General features: G+C 39.7%; 1 protein-coding gene across 5 annotated transcripts in view; it reads left to right on the top strand.

Moving 5' to 3' along the window:
- The window catches only part of NCAM1 (neural cell adhesion molecule 1), a 542627-nt gene that overhangs the window by 466440 nt on the left and 60898 nt on the right, over nt 1-15289 (top strand). For all 5 annotated transcript variants that reach the window (XM_073585308.1, XM_073585309.1, XM_073585307.1 and 2 more), the window contains one exon: nt 10687-10811. In XM_073585308.1, the coding sequence (XP_073441409.1) occupies nt 10687-10811 (125 nt within the window). The remainder of the gene's footprint in view (nt 1-10686; nt 10812-15289) is intronic.

Below are 15289 nucleotides of genomic sequence, written 5' to 3'. Positions count from 1 at the left end.
TATAATTTACTGCCTCCTAAAGCAGGAGACAAACAGCATTTCAAAACCCATAAATATATGCTCTTGAGTCTCTTCCCAGCGGTTAAAAGATAAGGTGCAAGTAAAAAAAAAGTCTAGTTTTACTCATATAATAAAAAAAACACAGGAGTGAAGTTTTACCTGTATGTGAACGGAGTCCAAAAAATATATCCAGTGTGTCAAAAGCCACATTTAATCGCATTTTATATTTTTGTGCACTTTTTTTTGCTTTTCACATAGATTTTAATACAGAGCTAATGGAAATCTAAATCTGTGGGGTTTTTTTCTTCTAGGGGGCACCGTATGTTACTTTCATCCATTTTGCGTAACGAAAACCCTATTGAAGTTTATGGCGAAGTATTAAAGGGGTTTTTTAGTTTTCGAAAAGTGGACTCAAAGGTTTGCTGCAATCTAAAATAACAATGCCAGATAGTATTTACATTCCTCTGGCTCCATTCCTATCACGTTAAGAGCCATATCGCCACTGCAGCTAATCACAGAGCTCAATGGCTCATCGAATGTACAGTTAGGTCCAAATATATTTGGACAGAGACAACATTTTTCTAATTTTGGTTCTAGACATTACCACAATGAATTTTAAACAAAACAATTCAGATGCAGCTGAAGTTCAGACTTTCAGCTTTCATTTGAGGGTATCCACATTAAAATTGGATGAAGAGTTTAGGAGTTTCAGCTCCTTAACATGTGCCACCCTGTTTTTAAAGGGACCAAAAGTAATTGGACAATTGACTCCAAGGCTATTTCATGGACAGGTGTGGGCAATCCCTTCGTTATGTCATTCTCAATTAAGCAGCTAAAAGGCCTGGAGTTGATTTGAGGTGTGGTGCTTGCATTTGGAAGGTTTTGCTGTGAAGGAAACATGCGAAACCCATCGGAGAAAATGCTATGGACCTAACTGTAGATGCCACAAGTCGCTGAGCTCAGTGATTGGCTGTAGCAGTGAGCTGTCGGTCTGATGTTACTGCTGCAGCCAAATCCAGAGACCGAAGCAGCTACGGGGGTGAGTGCTATCTGACTGTGTTATTTTACATTTTAGCAAATGTTTGAGGTGAGCCGCTTTAAAATCTGAAAACATTTGTATTTGATCAGTATTACATATGTATATTGCATCCGTTTGTACAGTGGTTGTCTTTTGCTGTTCAATTTCATGCCAAGAAGACAGCACATCAATATAATACCAACGTAAAATGCTATTTCATCTTTTATATTGGGAATCCAACTTAAAACGTAAAACTGTGCATATGTGGAAAAAGGATAGAAATGTATCGTATTTCTCTTTAAAATGTAGAGGCTTCAACTTTTTCACTGTTTAAGCCTGATGAAGGACTAATTGTCTGAAACCTTTCCCCAGTTGTTTGCACTGGCGCTTTTTAGAAGTTTGTGATTCCAAATAATTCTGTATACTATACATATTAGGCTGTGTACACGCTAATTAGAAAAAAGATTTAAGGGTATGGCCATTGCTTTGTTAAAATCTACCTAAAAATAGGTCTATCATAGATAGCCGGATCCAATATAAGCAGTATGTGGGAAGTTAGTTGGATTAATTATCGGAGGAGCCAGCATTTCCATGTTTTGCATGGACTGCTGCTCGATTTTTAAGGAGTGTAATGCTTCTTTTTTCCTTTAAAAAATATGGCGACTTGCTGCTTTATTCTTCAGCAGGTGAAAGCTCTGACAAAATAAGTGTGGTCTATGGCCAACATGTCATTATTATGGAGTTATTACAATAAAATGGATCTACTATGGGGTTGTTTCCGTAGAGTATTCTCATAATATCCCAAAGTATATTCCAAGAATATTCTCATAATGTCCTTATCTCATAGAAGCGTGCAAATTAGAATGTGTTTTGGACTTTCACATAAGTTTTTGTTCAGTATACATACCTGATGAAGGCCACTGTTAAAGCCCAAAACATGCTGACATTTACCACATGGAAAACTTCCTAAAACTCTCCTTGGGAAGCAACACTGATATTACATCCATTTTCCTGTACTGCATTACATTATAATTATAATATCTACTACCAGGCCGTGAAGGGATCATCGAGAGGGGAAAATTCATCCAACGACCATAACTCATTGTGCCAAAGAGCTGTGCCTCATTGCACAACTCTCATATATGAGGACATTGGCACGATTTCTCTCAAGGTCTCTTCCACCTCTTAATCCTGAAACTGATGAGGATCACCAGGTCCATTAATGATCTAATACAAAATTTACAGTGAATTTACAGAAGGGAGAACCTCATCATTGTAGGGTTGTAGGGAGAACCTCAGTCCACAAACTGCACAACATCTGTCTTCTTTTTTGATCTATGTTTAGGTTGAAGGCTCTGTGCCTAGAGGACAGCATGGATTATTCTGAGTTCAGATGTTGTAGGAACAATAATGAACATTACCTGGATCTTTTACTCACGCTGATGCCAGTCATGATAAAGTAACGCTGTCATCGTAAAACCCTCTGCAAACCCTTCATATTTTTAATTAAATTATCTTTAGAAAAAGCATCTTCATTTTATGGATTAATGTCCCATAGACTTCAAGTAATCATGTGCTAATTAGTACATAGTAGTCATGAGTAGTCCCTCTGGCTACTCGTAGGGAGAGTCCACAGATTTTGGGTGGATTGTTTCTATCAGGTGATGTTCTCACTTTGTTTGACATACACCCAGGCTAATGTCCTGATGTACAGTACAGACCAAAAGTTTGGACACACATTCTCATTCAAAGCGTTTTCTTTATTTTCATGACTATGAAAATTGTAGATTCACTCTGAAGGCATCAAAACTATGAATTAGCACGTGTGGAATTATATAATTAACAAAAAAAAGTGAAACAACTGAAAATACTGTATGTCTTATATTCTAGGTTCTTCAGAGTAGCCACCTTTTGCTTTGATTATTGCTTTGCACACTCTTGGCATTCTCTTGATGAGATTCAAGAGGTAGTCACCGGAAATGGTCTACCAATGGTCTTGAAGGAGTTCCCAGAGATGCTTAGCACTTGTTGGCCCTTTTGCCTTCACTGCGGTCCAGCTCACCCCAAACCATCTCGATTGGGTTCAGATCTGGTGACTGTGGAGGCCAGGTCATCTGGCATAGTACCCCATCACTCTCCCTCTTGGTCAAATAGCCCTTACACAGCCTGGAGGTGTGTTTGGGGTCATTGTCCTGTTGAAAAATAAATGATGATCCAACTAAACGCAAACCGGATGGAATAGCATGCCGCTGCAAGATGCTGTGGTAGCCATGCTGGTTCAGTATGCCTTCAATTTTGAATAAATCTCCAACAGTCTCACCAGCAAAGCACCCCCACACCATCACATCTCCTCCTCCATGCTTCACGGTGGGAACCAGGCAAGTAGAGTCCATCCGTTCACCTTTTCTGCTCTCACAAAGACACGGTGGTTGGAACCAAAGATCTAAAATTTGGACTCATCAGATCAAAGCACAGATTTCCACTGGTCTAATGTCCATTCCTTGTGTTCTTTAGCCCAAACAAGTCTCTTCTTCTTGTTGCCTGTCCTTAGCAGTGGTTTCCTAGCAGCTATTTTACCATGAAGGCCTGCTGCACAAAGTCTCCTCTTAAAGGGAATCTGTCACCCCTTTTTTTGAGATGTCATATAATGATATCATTCAATTGTGTGTCACATAAGGATTCTCTTAGTACTTTTGCTTCCCCCTGACCCCGCACCTTTCATGCATAAATACCTTTTTTATATCGGTTCAGATGTATGTAAACTGCCGCTGTCCGGTCCGCTGGGGGGGCTTATTCACCTGCTCCCCCCCTCCCTGTCTTGCTCTACGCATTTCTTGTGTAGAGCAAGACAGGGAGGGGGGGAGCAGTTGAATAAGCCACGCCCAGCGGACCGGACAGCGGCAGTTACATACATCTGAACCGATATAAAAAAGGTATTTATGCATTAAAGGTGCGAGGTCAGGGGGAAGCAAAAGTACTAAGAGAATCCTTATGTGACACACAATTGAATGATATCATATGATATCTCAAAAAAGGGGTGACAGATTCCCTTTAACAGTTGTTGTAGAGATGTGTCTGCTGCTAGATCTCTGTGTGGCATTGACCTGGTCTCTAATATGAGCTGTTGTTATCCTGCGATTTCTGAGGCCGGTGACTCGGATGAACTTATCCTCCGCAGCAGAGGTGACTCTTGGTCTTCCTTTCCTGGGGCGGTCCTCATGTGAGCCAGTTTCTTTGTAGCGCTTGATGGTTTTTGCCACTGCACTAGGGGACACATTCAAAGTTTTCCCAATTTTTTGGACTGACTGACCTTCATTTATTAAAGTAATGATGGCCACTCGTTTTTCTTTACTTAGCTGCTTTTTTCTTGTCATAATACATATTCTAACAGTCTATTCAGTAGGACTATCAGCTGTGTATCCACCAGACTTCTGCACAACACAACTGATGGTCCCAACCTCATTTATAAGGCAAGAAATCCCACTTATTAGACCTGACAGGGCACACCTGTGAAGTGAAAACTATTTGCGGTGACTACCTCTTGAAGCTCATCAAGAGAATGCCAAGAGTGTGCAAAGCAGTAATCAAAGCAAAAGGTGGCTACTTTGAAGAACCTAGAATATATGACATATTTTCAGTTGTTTCATTCTTTTTTGTTAATTATATAATTCCACATGTGTTAATTCATAGTTTTGATGCCTTCAGAGTGAATCTACAATTTTCATAGTCATGAAAATAAAGAAAACTCTTTGAATGAGAAGGTGTGTCCAAACTTTTGGTCTGTACTGTACGTCTGCAAAATATACCACTGTTTGGACATAGAGTGGGGTACCTCACCTCTAGTGTATTCTCGTTTGCTGTTTTTCAGTATACCAACTTGAGATCAGAAGAACACTTTTTTTGCTTCTTTTGGGTCAAGGAAACTCTATAGTTATGCTTAGTATGTGTGTTAGGAGCCATATAACGGTGTACAAACTAACCAGATGGTCTTACTTCAATATCATGTCTTCTCCATCCTGACATCTTCAACCATCTTCTCATTTTATCACTCCATTGCTATCTAATTTAGAGAACTTCACATTTTCTTGGGCCCAATGAACTGTTCCTGGATTACCACTTTTAATTCCCTTAGCCATCCAGTACCAATGTGAAAAAAATAAAAACTGTTTTATCTTTTAAACCCTTCTCTGACTTTATTTCAGCTTAAGTCAATTGTTGCCAATTAAATCAAGCTCAGCGGGAAAAGGTTTTCACCTAAAGTGCCTAGAAACACTGTGTTTATGATTTTTTTTTTTTTAAGCAATGTTTGATACAAGTTTACAAGCAAGACAATGGGAGTATGTTTCTGCAACCATTACCAATCCAAAGAGTTTATAATTAAACCGTCATTTTCTTCTGCAGTTTAACTTTTCTTCCACAAGTCTAACTATTCCACCTTTTCTCTTAGCGACTGTTAACATGTTTTATCTTTCAGCTCTTTTTACCAAGCTGGGCCTCCTAAATGTGTCAGCTGAAATAATCATGTCATACTGTGATTGTAATTAACATAATAATGCATTTTTTCCCTGCCTAAATGTATCAAAATGAAGCGCTTACCATTTCTAGCAGTAATTTTGTTTTATATGTTTCCAGCTTTTTGTCACCTAATGTTTTATGTTGCCTTCCTTTAATTAGCCCTTAAATGTTTCTCCCCTTCTCTCATCGTTTACGTTCTTTTTATATTTTTCATGTGACCTCCCTCCACTTTCCTTTCAACCAATCATGTGCGTGCTATCATGTGAATTGTCATGTGACTTGCATGGTGCTGCTGATGTCCTCCTCGCTGGTGAACAGAAGGTAAAATTCTTTGTTCTGGTTGGTTTTGCGGCATAGTCGGGAGCACTTTTCTTTCTAGGAAAAAGATGTTTCTAGGCTCCTTCCCACAGAAAGAGCAGATACAAAAAAAAAAAGAGTTTGAGCTCTGGTAAACTTTTTACATTGCATGTAGGTAACCTTCGCTGGTTAAATTATTATGAAGGATAAGATGCTAATTTAATAGGTAGCATGTGATAAACCAGCAAGCAATTTTGTCCCATGTAGACAATTCAAGTACAAAATGATTTCAAATTCATAGACACATAGCAAAAGGGGTCCGTTATATTCAAACTATATGTTCAAAATATGACCTCTCATCTGAATATTTGAAGCCGTTACAAATAGACAATGGAGCATGTCACCACCTTTTAACCTATATAATTCTTATGCTGTATGACTTAAATATGCTAAAGGAGTAATTTTTTCAGTTTCTTAAATGAAATATTACTTAAATCCTTACACTGAAAATTAGGGAGCAGATTGGACCCCATAGTGTTTCCTAAAAAAAGAATGTATATGATCTATATATGCTGTATTTAGGGATAAACATTATTATTAGGGACCTTTCAAATGTTCAAGAGCATTATTTCTAAAAGCACATTGCTCAAACAACTGCATTTCTGCTTTTAGTTGCATCACTAATCCAAATAATGAAGCAGTACTACTAACATGTACATGTAAAATATTCCTCCCCATTGGGCAGTGGCCTTAGGAAAACAAAGAACAAAGAAACCATCTGTTCTGTTTGGTTTGTCTTTACCTTTACTATTAGCCTGAGTTATTCTAGTTCAGTGCTGTCAGACTTGCAGCCCATACATAGTCCATTCTATGGTATTTGCATTTCCCTTACCAAATATCTGGATAAATCTTGGTTTCTTCCATGATTTACAACTGAAGGTGATTTTCGAAATATTTAAAATAAATTTTGTCAGAAGATCATTAATGAATCACCTCTTCAAAAACTTTCACAATAATTGCTGTTGTACTTGTAGCATGTGTGGGCTGAAAGTGACTACAAATTCCCGGTAGTGATTGTCTAAAAATAAGTATTGTAAGCAAAATGGAAAACAAGGGTTGGAAGATGATCCACGACTGTCCTTATAAAAGTGTAAGTACAGATTTTGCCTATAGCAGCAACCAAGATTAAACTGATCTACAAGCTCTGCGTTTGCATTCCCTCCAGTTTAGCCACCAAATGTAAGTTTCAAAATTAATTGATTTAAGGCTACTGCTTGACCAACATTACATGTCTGCTAATGAGAAAAAGAAGCCAACGCCTTACATTTTATAGATATTTTTATTTTGATGATATGGCAGTAACATTTGCCTTCATTCAACTTTTCCCCAAGATGTTATTGCTTCTTTTATGACTTTTTGGAGTTTCTCACTCTAAATACAAGTATTACCGTATATTCAAGAGTCAGGAGGTTATTATGGGTTCTATAATTCAGTGTATACAAAAATAGCAAAGTAGAAAAAAAAGCTGTTCACGGTATTAAAGTTGCATGAAGGCACAAAAACAAAGAAGTAAATAAGAGCTGTAGAAAACACCGAACTGGGATAATGAAAGCCATGCTGTTTCGTTCCTTTATTCCTAATGCATGATGCATGAAGTTGCATGCCACCTTCCTATCAGTGCTAATCGGTGCTTCTCTGTAAAACCTTGGTGCTTGTTTTGACACCATTTATTTCCAGTCACCAGAATTTCACAACGACCTGTCAAATGCATCTCCTTCACTTAACCAAGTCGCCTTGTAATGATGTTCTTTCCCTCAGTGACTATGCCAGATGTATTTTCAAGTGACTAATTTTCCACTCTCTCCTCACTAATCCTCTTTTCTTATTAGCTGCATTCATCACTAACCCCTGCATTTTTTTAGTTTACAGATAAGTCATTTATTTCTTTATGCTTTTTGTTTTAGTCTTATACGTTTCTTTTTTTCTTTTTTTTTCTTAAAATTGGCAGGTCCCGTTCGTTGCGTAATCGCCATGTAGAGGGCAGTGTAAATGTATTTTTCTCTCTCTCTCCGTAATAAAAAAAAATTACCACTCTTCTTCAGTTCCCCGGGAATGGAATGCTAAAGTGCCTATGTGACCACTTATGAAATTGGAGTTTATAAGAATTATGAGTTTAATCCGTGTAGAAACAGTGGAGTATCCGCTAAGGCTCTTACCAATATTTAAAGACCATTTAGTTGATTAGGTGCTTTATAAAAGTAAACACTTCAAAAGGGGAACATTTATAAAGAAACTATTAAGGAAATGTATTTTCATTTACCAATTTGGCTAAACAGGATAGAAGCCGAATGTATTAAAGAAGCAACATATAAGATGGTGTTGAGTATCGGAGACATTGACTTTAATTGCGTGTTCATTTTAAGAAAAAAGAAAATTCAGCCTTTCTGCCTAATTTGAGCATGAGATATGAGTATAAATATTTTTTAGTTGATACAATTATCATAAGAATACAAAGAGCATGGAAAGAAAGTGATACACACAATTGATATAGACCATTCCAAACACCATTTGATATCTTTATCATTGAGTAGGTGTAGTGACTCAGCTAAATATTATTTGTGCCTCATACTTTAGGTGTTCAAAATTACACTAAATGGATAATTTTGCATTTCTATTATTTTGAAGATGCTGTGCTTTGTCTGACATTCTTGCTTATGGAGCTTCAAGTTCAGAGCTCAGGGTGTTCCCTGTGAAACCAGCCCTCTTTCCCCTCACTCACTTGCCGGTTACAATTTCTTTTTTTTTATACTTAAAGGGTTTGGTCCAAGTTTGTAAGCTATTACCTATAATGGAGTCCTTTTCTCAGAACTTGTGGTGGTCCCAGTAGTTAAGCCACCGCTGATTGAGAAGTTTTTCCCTATCCTCTTGATACCATCTAAAATTTTTCAATGTCTGCAAGTGAATTATTTTTTATTTTTTTTTGCAATTGGGTTTCATTAAAAAATTAAAACTGTTTTTGTTTTTATTTTTTTTTTACCGGCTGCGGAATGAGTTAAATGAGAAGCAGCCATTGAGCGTGTTCTGAGTTTCTAATTCTGACGTACAATAAAAAAATTAATATTTTGCTACCATATTAGTGAAGAGTCAGGTGACCATATAACTTGGACGGGAATCACTACACAATGCTCGGGCTGACAGTCAGCTCTCCCAACCCGAATGTGACAGGTGCATAGATATAATTACCGAGCCCACGACTAGTCGTAACGTTGCATTACAATCTCTGTCCAAGTTATACGGCCGTCTGAATCATCCCTTAGCCAGAAAAATCTATGTAAATATTTTTATACCCCAAAAAAGAAAAAAGTATTCGAAGAGCGAGAAAAATTATATTTGCAAACTTTCAGAGCACAGAGCCTCCTTCTGCAGGCAGGTTTACAAATGAATTACTGAAACAAGAGCACAACATTTAACAGATGTTACAAAAGGACTTTTGTGATTTCACTTAGAATGTTTTTGCCTTTTTTGGGCTTGAAAGTATTTCCATAACTGTTTTTCTGAACTCTTTTGTGCTGATTTATGATCAGAGACCACATCAAAGTTGAGCTAATCTTTGATGTGATCCTTAAAAACACCGATGAAAAAAGTTAGACTCCCCACCAGTAAGAGCTTACTGACAAATTCTCAATTAATTCATTCTGCAGACAACAATGTGCAGGAAAATACTAAAGTGCAGTCTGCTAAAAGAAAGCATCCAAACATTGCCCATATCCATATAGCCTGCGTGCTTCTGTCTATTTCCATCACCTTCTCCCACATTAAAATGATTTTGCAAGCTGTGATTTTGTAGTAAAATGTAGCAGGGATTATGTACCCTGCTGTTTGTGAGTAATACCAACCTGCTATAAATGTAATGAACCCAGGAGTAGGTCAGCGAGGAAGGTTTGCAAAGAGGTTACAAAGTCGCTTTTTTATTATTTACAAAATTGTCACAATATTTTTGAACATAAAAAAATATTTTTGAAAAGCATGGTAGAAATATTGAAAAACTCATAGCATAATGTGTTTAATTTATCTTCTAATTTTGTCTTCTGGGGTAACACACCTACTCAGTGAGCAAGATATTAATGCCTTAGCGTGATTTTACTCTTTATAATATAATTATATATTGTATATTTTGCAAATATTGGTATCCATATCTCATTCTGCAAATTTGACTGTGAAAGCGAAATGTTTCTGGCCTTTCTTGTATAAGGTTTAGTATCGGTGCCCTGGACATTAGTCAAAGGGGTAAAGTATATTTTTGTGGAGAGTGACATGCCAGTGTAAGGAGACTTATAGGTCATGCAAAGTCTCCTTACACTGGCATGTCACTCTCTACAAAGAGAGATGTTACTTCTTAGACCTCAGTTAAAATGCCTTGTATACCTCCAAATCAGATATCATGGTTGGCACTGGTGACGGGCAACATCCCCAAACACATGTCTGCAAAATTGAGATTCTGGTTTGTCTTTTATCCAAAATCATGTGAGGAGGGTTGATATTGCCTTTTAGGATTGCTACTTCCCATAGGTGGTGCTAGAGTTCAAGTCCTATTCCACTCTGGAAAGACAATTTAGATACTGGACATTAGTAGTACATTATTTCACTAGTGTATTTTCAGTTTTTTTCCCTACTCATGTAATTACCGTAGTTGGCTTGTTTTGATTCTGTCAGTTTAAGGACTGCAATAGTCATGGCACCTATGTTTGCTTTATTGCAAGTACCAGGCTGTGTATAAAAGCTACAGGTTCTGCTCTATAAGTTATTCTGGTTATTTCAGCAATCAATTAACCGTGAGAAACATTGATTCTTTCCAGGAGAACCTAGTGCTCCAAAGCTGACAGGCCGTGTTGGAGAAGATGGAAATTCATTCAAAGTCGTCCTTATCAAGCAAGACGATGGTGGCTCTCCAATTCGCCATTACCTGCTCCGCTACAAAGCTGTAAGTACACCTTAAATGGCCTTTTTTGTTTTTTTTTTGCTTTGTACTTTTTCATGGCCAATGTTCCAGTTTATGACATATACATTATGGTTTTAATGGATTAAAGTAGAAGCACCTTAAGCATCAATTTTATAAAATAGACTGTTATCACAGTTCTAACTGTTCCTGTCTCAGAGCAGCAACCTGGACCTTGCATTGAGAAAATGGGCATTATGTCCCAGAGGTCTTGTTCAGAAATTTGGATATGGCACCTCATACAGCAAAGTATTAAACACGTCACCAATTTTTTTTTTTTAAACTATTTTTATTAATTTAACAATTTTAACAACAAGGAAAAGGTACAGACAGTTACAGTATATTTATGACATTATGCCAAAATCCCCCCTCCCCCCCCCCCTTTCTACAATCGTCATCATTTGAAAGGATTCCTTAAATTGATGCGTGTCCACTGATGCTTTGTAGCAGGTACCATCTGGTGCTCTCAAATTGCTTCTTCAGTCTGTTACCAATTTTTTAAGTAAATATATTTCTAAAGGTGCTATTGGTATAAAATTCTCACCAGATGTCAGTAACAACCCATCCAATCCACACAGGCAAATAAATCAAACCATAGATGGCCATAAAATATGTGTAATAATGAGAAATGACAAAGGGAAAAAGTACTGAACACATGAAGCACGAGAGGTGCAAAAAGCCCTGGAAATTCATGACACAAGCTGAAATCTATCAATTATTAGAAAACCATCCTGCCACATAGTGAATAATAATATCAGCTGGTTCAACTGATTGTCTATAAAAAGGTGTCTCATTACCAAGGTGCCACGCAAGACACATCTCACGATGGGTAAAACTGGTCAGCTGTCTCAAGACCTTCACAACCTTATTGTTACAAAACATATTGACGGCATTGACAGAAGAATTTCTAAACTACTGAAGGCCTCAGTGAGCACTGTTGGGGTCATAATCTGGAAGTGGAAAGAACATAATTTCACTATAAACTGACTATGACCAGGTGCTCCCCGCAAGATTTCAGACAGGAGTGAAAAGATTTATCAGAAAAGTTGTCCAAGGGTCCAAGGACATTTGTGGAGAGCTACAGAAAGACCTTGAATAAGGGTCCCGTTTCACATAGCGACGCACCAGCGATCCCGCCAACAATACGACCTGGTGCGTCACTACATGGCCGCTAGTAAGCTGTCAAACAGGCAGATCTCTTCAACGACGCAGCAACGATATGGCGATCAGTATAATAACCTCGGTGGTCGTTGGTACCTTGTCACACAGCAGCTTTTCTGACGACTCACGCCTGCGTCCCTGAGTTCTGCGTCGCCAACGAGGTCACTCGTCGGCGTCAAACACAGCGATGCATGCTGGCCAGCAGGACGCCAACGGTCAAAAAATGGCCCAGGGCATTCGAGCACTATCAGCGATATCCAGCGGGGGGGCGGTCGCCGCTATGTGTCACCCGTAGCGGGATCGCAGGGAAGATCGCTGTTGCGTCACAAAATCTGTGATGTTTCAGCGATCTCGCTAATGATCTTGTTATGTGAGATGGGGTCTTAAGCAGGTACAATTGTTTTAAAGAAAACAATAAGTAGTGCAATCAACCTCTATGGCCTGTAAGCATGCTCAGCACGCACTACTCAATTGCTGAACAAAAAGCACGTTCAAGCACTTTTAAAGTTTACTCAACATTTAAACAAGTCTGTGAAATACTGGGAGAATATAGTCTGGTCAGGTGAGACCAAAATTGAACTTTTTGGATGCCATAATACACAATATGTTAAAACAACAAACTAATAGTGAGGTTGGGAGATGGGAACACCATAGTTTGGGGCTGATTTTCAGCACAGTTCATTGACAAACTTCATATAATTTGAGGAAGGATGAATGGACAAATGTACCAGGAAATTGTTGATAAAAATCTGCTGCCATCTACCAGAATAAGGAAGATGAAATGAGGGTGGATATTTCAGCAAAGACAATGATCGCAAACACACAGCCAAGGAAACAGTTGATTGGTTTCATTAAAGAAAATAAAGCTGCAAGAATGACCCAGCCAATCACCAGACCTGAATCTAATAAAAAAATTTATGGAAGGAACTAAAGCTTAGAGTTCATAGAAGGAGCCCGTGGGACCTTCAGGATTTGAATCGTATTTGTGTGGAATAATGGGGCAAAATCACACCTAAGCAATGCATGCGACTAGTTTCTCCATACAGGAAGCGTCTTGAAGTTGTCATCAACAGAAATGCTTTTGTACAAAGTATTAAATAAATTTCACCAAAGCGTATTCACTACTTTCTCCCTATGTCATTTCTCATTATTACACATAGCTTAATTCATGAATATCTACTGTATGGTTTAATTTCTTTGCCTGTGTGGATTAGATGGTTGTTATCAACATCTGGTGAGAATTTCATGTCAAGAGCACCTTTAGAAATTTGGTGACGTGTTCAATACTTATTTCACCTGCTGTATCTGCAGGCAGCTTAGACATAATACTCCAGTCATATATTCATTAGGAACGTCCATTATCCATTGTTTTTCATTGCACGGTTAAGCAATTTTTGGCACTTTGACTTTAAAAGGGTCCAATGTATATCAGTGAGCACAGAGATCCATCTAAAACATGATCCTTGACGGATTCTGTTACTGTCACGCTGCAGCTCTGCAAGTAAATGCAAACTCCACAAGATGGCAGCAGAGTGGAGGGAAGACTGAAATACTGCACAGAGCAGACCAGAAGCACTGCAGCGAGGCTATCACCAGGTGGCAGCAGAATAGTCAAACAAGCCGAGTCGATACCAGAGAGTAGCGCAGTACCAAGGAAAATACCAAAACACAGAGTCAGAGGAATGCCTAAAAAGGTCAGTACCGGTCAGAAGCAGAAATGCCAGAAGCATCAGGCAGGAGCAGGTCAGAGGCAAAGCAGAGTCGGGCACCAGGGATCCAAACACACAAGGACACACAGAGAGGGGACAGGCAGGGATGCAAAACACAGACACAAGCAAAGTCAGCTAAGCGCAGCAGGACAAACTGCCTACAGAAAGAAGTGCAGAGAAATAGCCGACCTGAAACCAGAATGAGGCAGAGAAAAGTTAACACCTGAATGACCAGACCGGGAAATGGAGAGACAGGAATAACCTGGACTGGATCATGACAGTACCCTCCTCTCAAGGGGGTGCCACTGGACCCCCAGGTTTCTCCAGATAATGCGCATGAAAAGCTCGGACCAACCGATCTGCATGGACTGATCGCGCTGAGACCCAAGATCGATCCTCAGGACCGTAACCCCTCCAATGTACCAAGTACTGAAGCGAACTGCAAAACATCCGAGAATCAACAATCCGTTCCACTTCATACTCAGTCTGACCATCCACCAATATAGGAGACAGAGGGGATGGAGACCCAGCAGAGGAAGGTACAAATGACTTAAGCAGGGACTTATGGAACACATTGGAGATACAAAGCGACGGAGGTAAGTGTAAGCAAAAGGTCACTGGATTGACAACCTCAATGATCTTGTAAGGACCAATAAACTTGGAACCCAGCTTAACGGAAGAAAGTTTCTGTTACGGGGCTGGTGGAACGCATCAAATAATAAAGATAAAATAATATATAAGGTGCGTTCGCAGCTCAGGGCCCACTGTGCAGAGGTGACCAACTGCTGCTAAACAAGGCGTGTAGGAGTCAAGCCGGACACCGGTGCGTAACCACTGAGCCGGTGCTAACAGACACGTGCGCCATTACTTCACGTAACACGTGCCTACCGGCGAACAACCGCAACCTGTTAACTTCACAGATCACGGGGTGTGAACCACTGCTGTAACGTGTGCAGTATCCGCCCTGACGGACGCCACTAATCAGCCTAATAACCGGGCTGGAAAACGCTACTAAAGCGCACGGCGTAACTAGCGGACGCTGCAATAGCAGTGGCCAAGGAGGCCTATACTGGCCGAAGCCCCAGGCGCTAGCGGTGGATGTGGAGCAACACTGCGGCGCTATGCAGTGTAGAGCTAACGTACTGACTCTAATCCCTCACCCTAACACATACGTAATATCCAAGGAGGGGGGAATTATAATGCGTCAGTCACCAGGCTTATTCATCCATCATCACACATACACTAAATGCATTAGCCTCAGAGTCTATCATAGAGCATGGCGGGGTGGCCATGCGCGCCTTTTATAGCCGTGCCCTTCCGGAACCTTCTGATTCTCCAGGTGGACCAATCGGAACAGGAGAAGGACCTGAACATGTGACTCCCGATCCCCAATGGGAGATCATCTCCTGAGCATGCTCAGTGGAGCGAAGAGAGAACTTAGACTCTGGAGTCTTTTGCTGCTGGACAGGCTGCATTGCCATAACTGGACCAGAGGTGGCAGCAGCAACCGAACCCACGATGCTGGTGTGGGCAGAACGCCGGGATTGTGGAATCTGCTGAGCAGGCTCCACTGCGGCCAGAGTGGAATGGGAG

Source organism: Dendrobates tinctorius, unplaced genomic scaffold (assembly GCF_039654945.1).
Source record: "Dendrobates tinctorius isolate UK_male_01 unplaced genomic scaffold, ASM3965494v1 ptg000086l, whole genome shotgun sequence".
NCBI classification, from domain to species: domain Eukaryota; kingdom Metazoa; phylum Chordata; class Amphibia; order Anura; family Dendrobatidae; genus Dendrobates; species Dendrobates tinctorius.
Note: the sequence above shows the minus strand (reverse complement) of the source record. Positions and strands in the feature narration are given on the sequence as shown.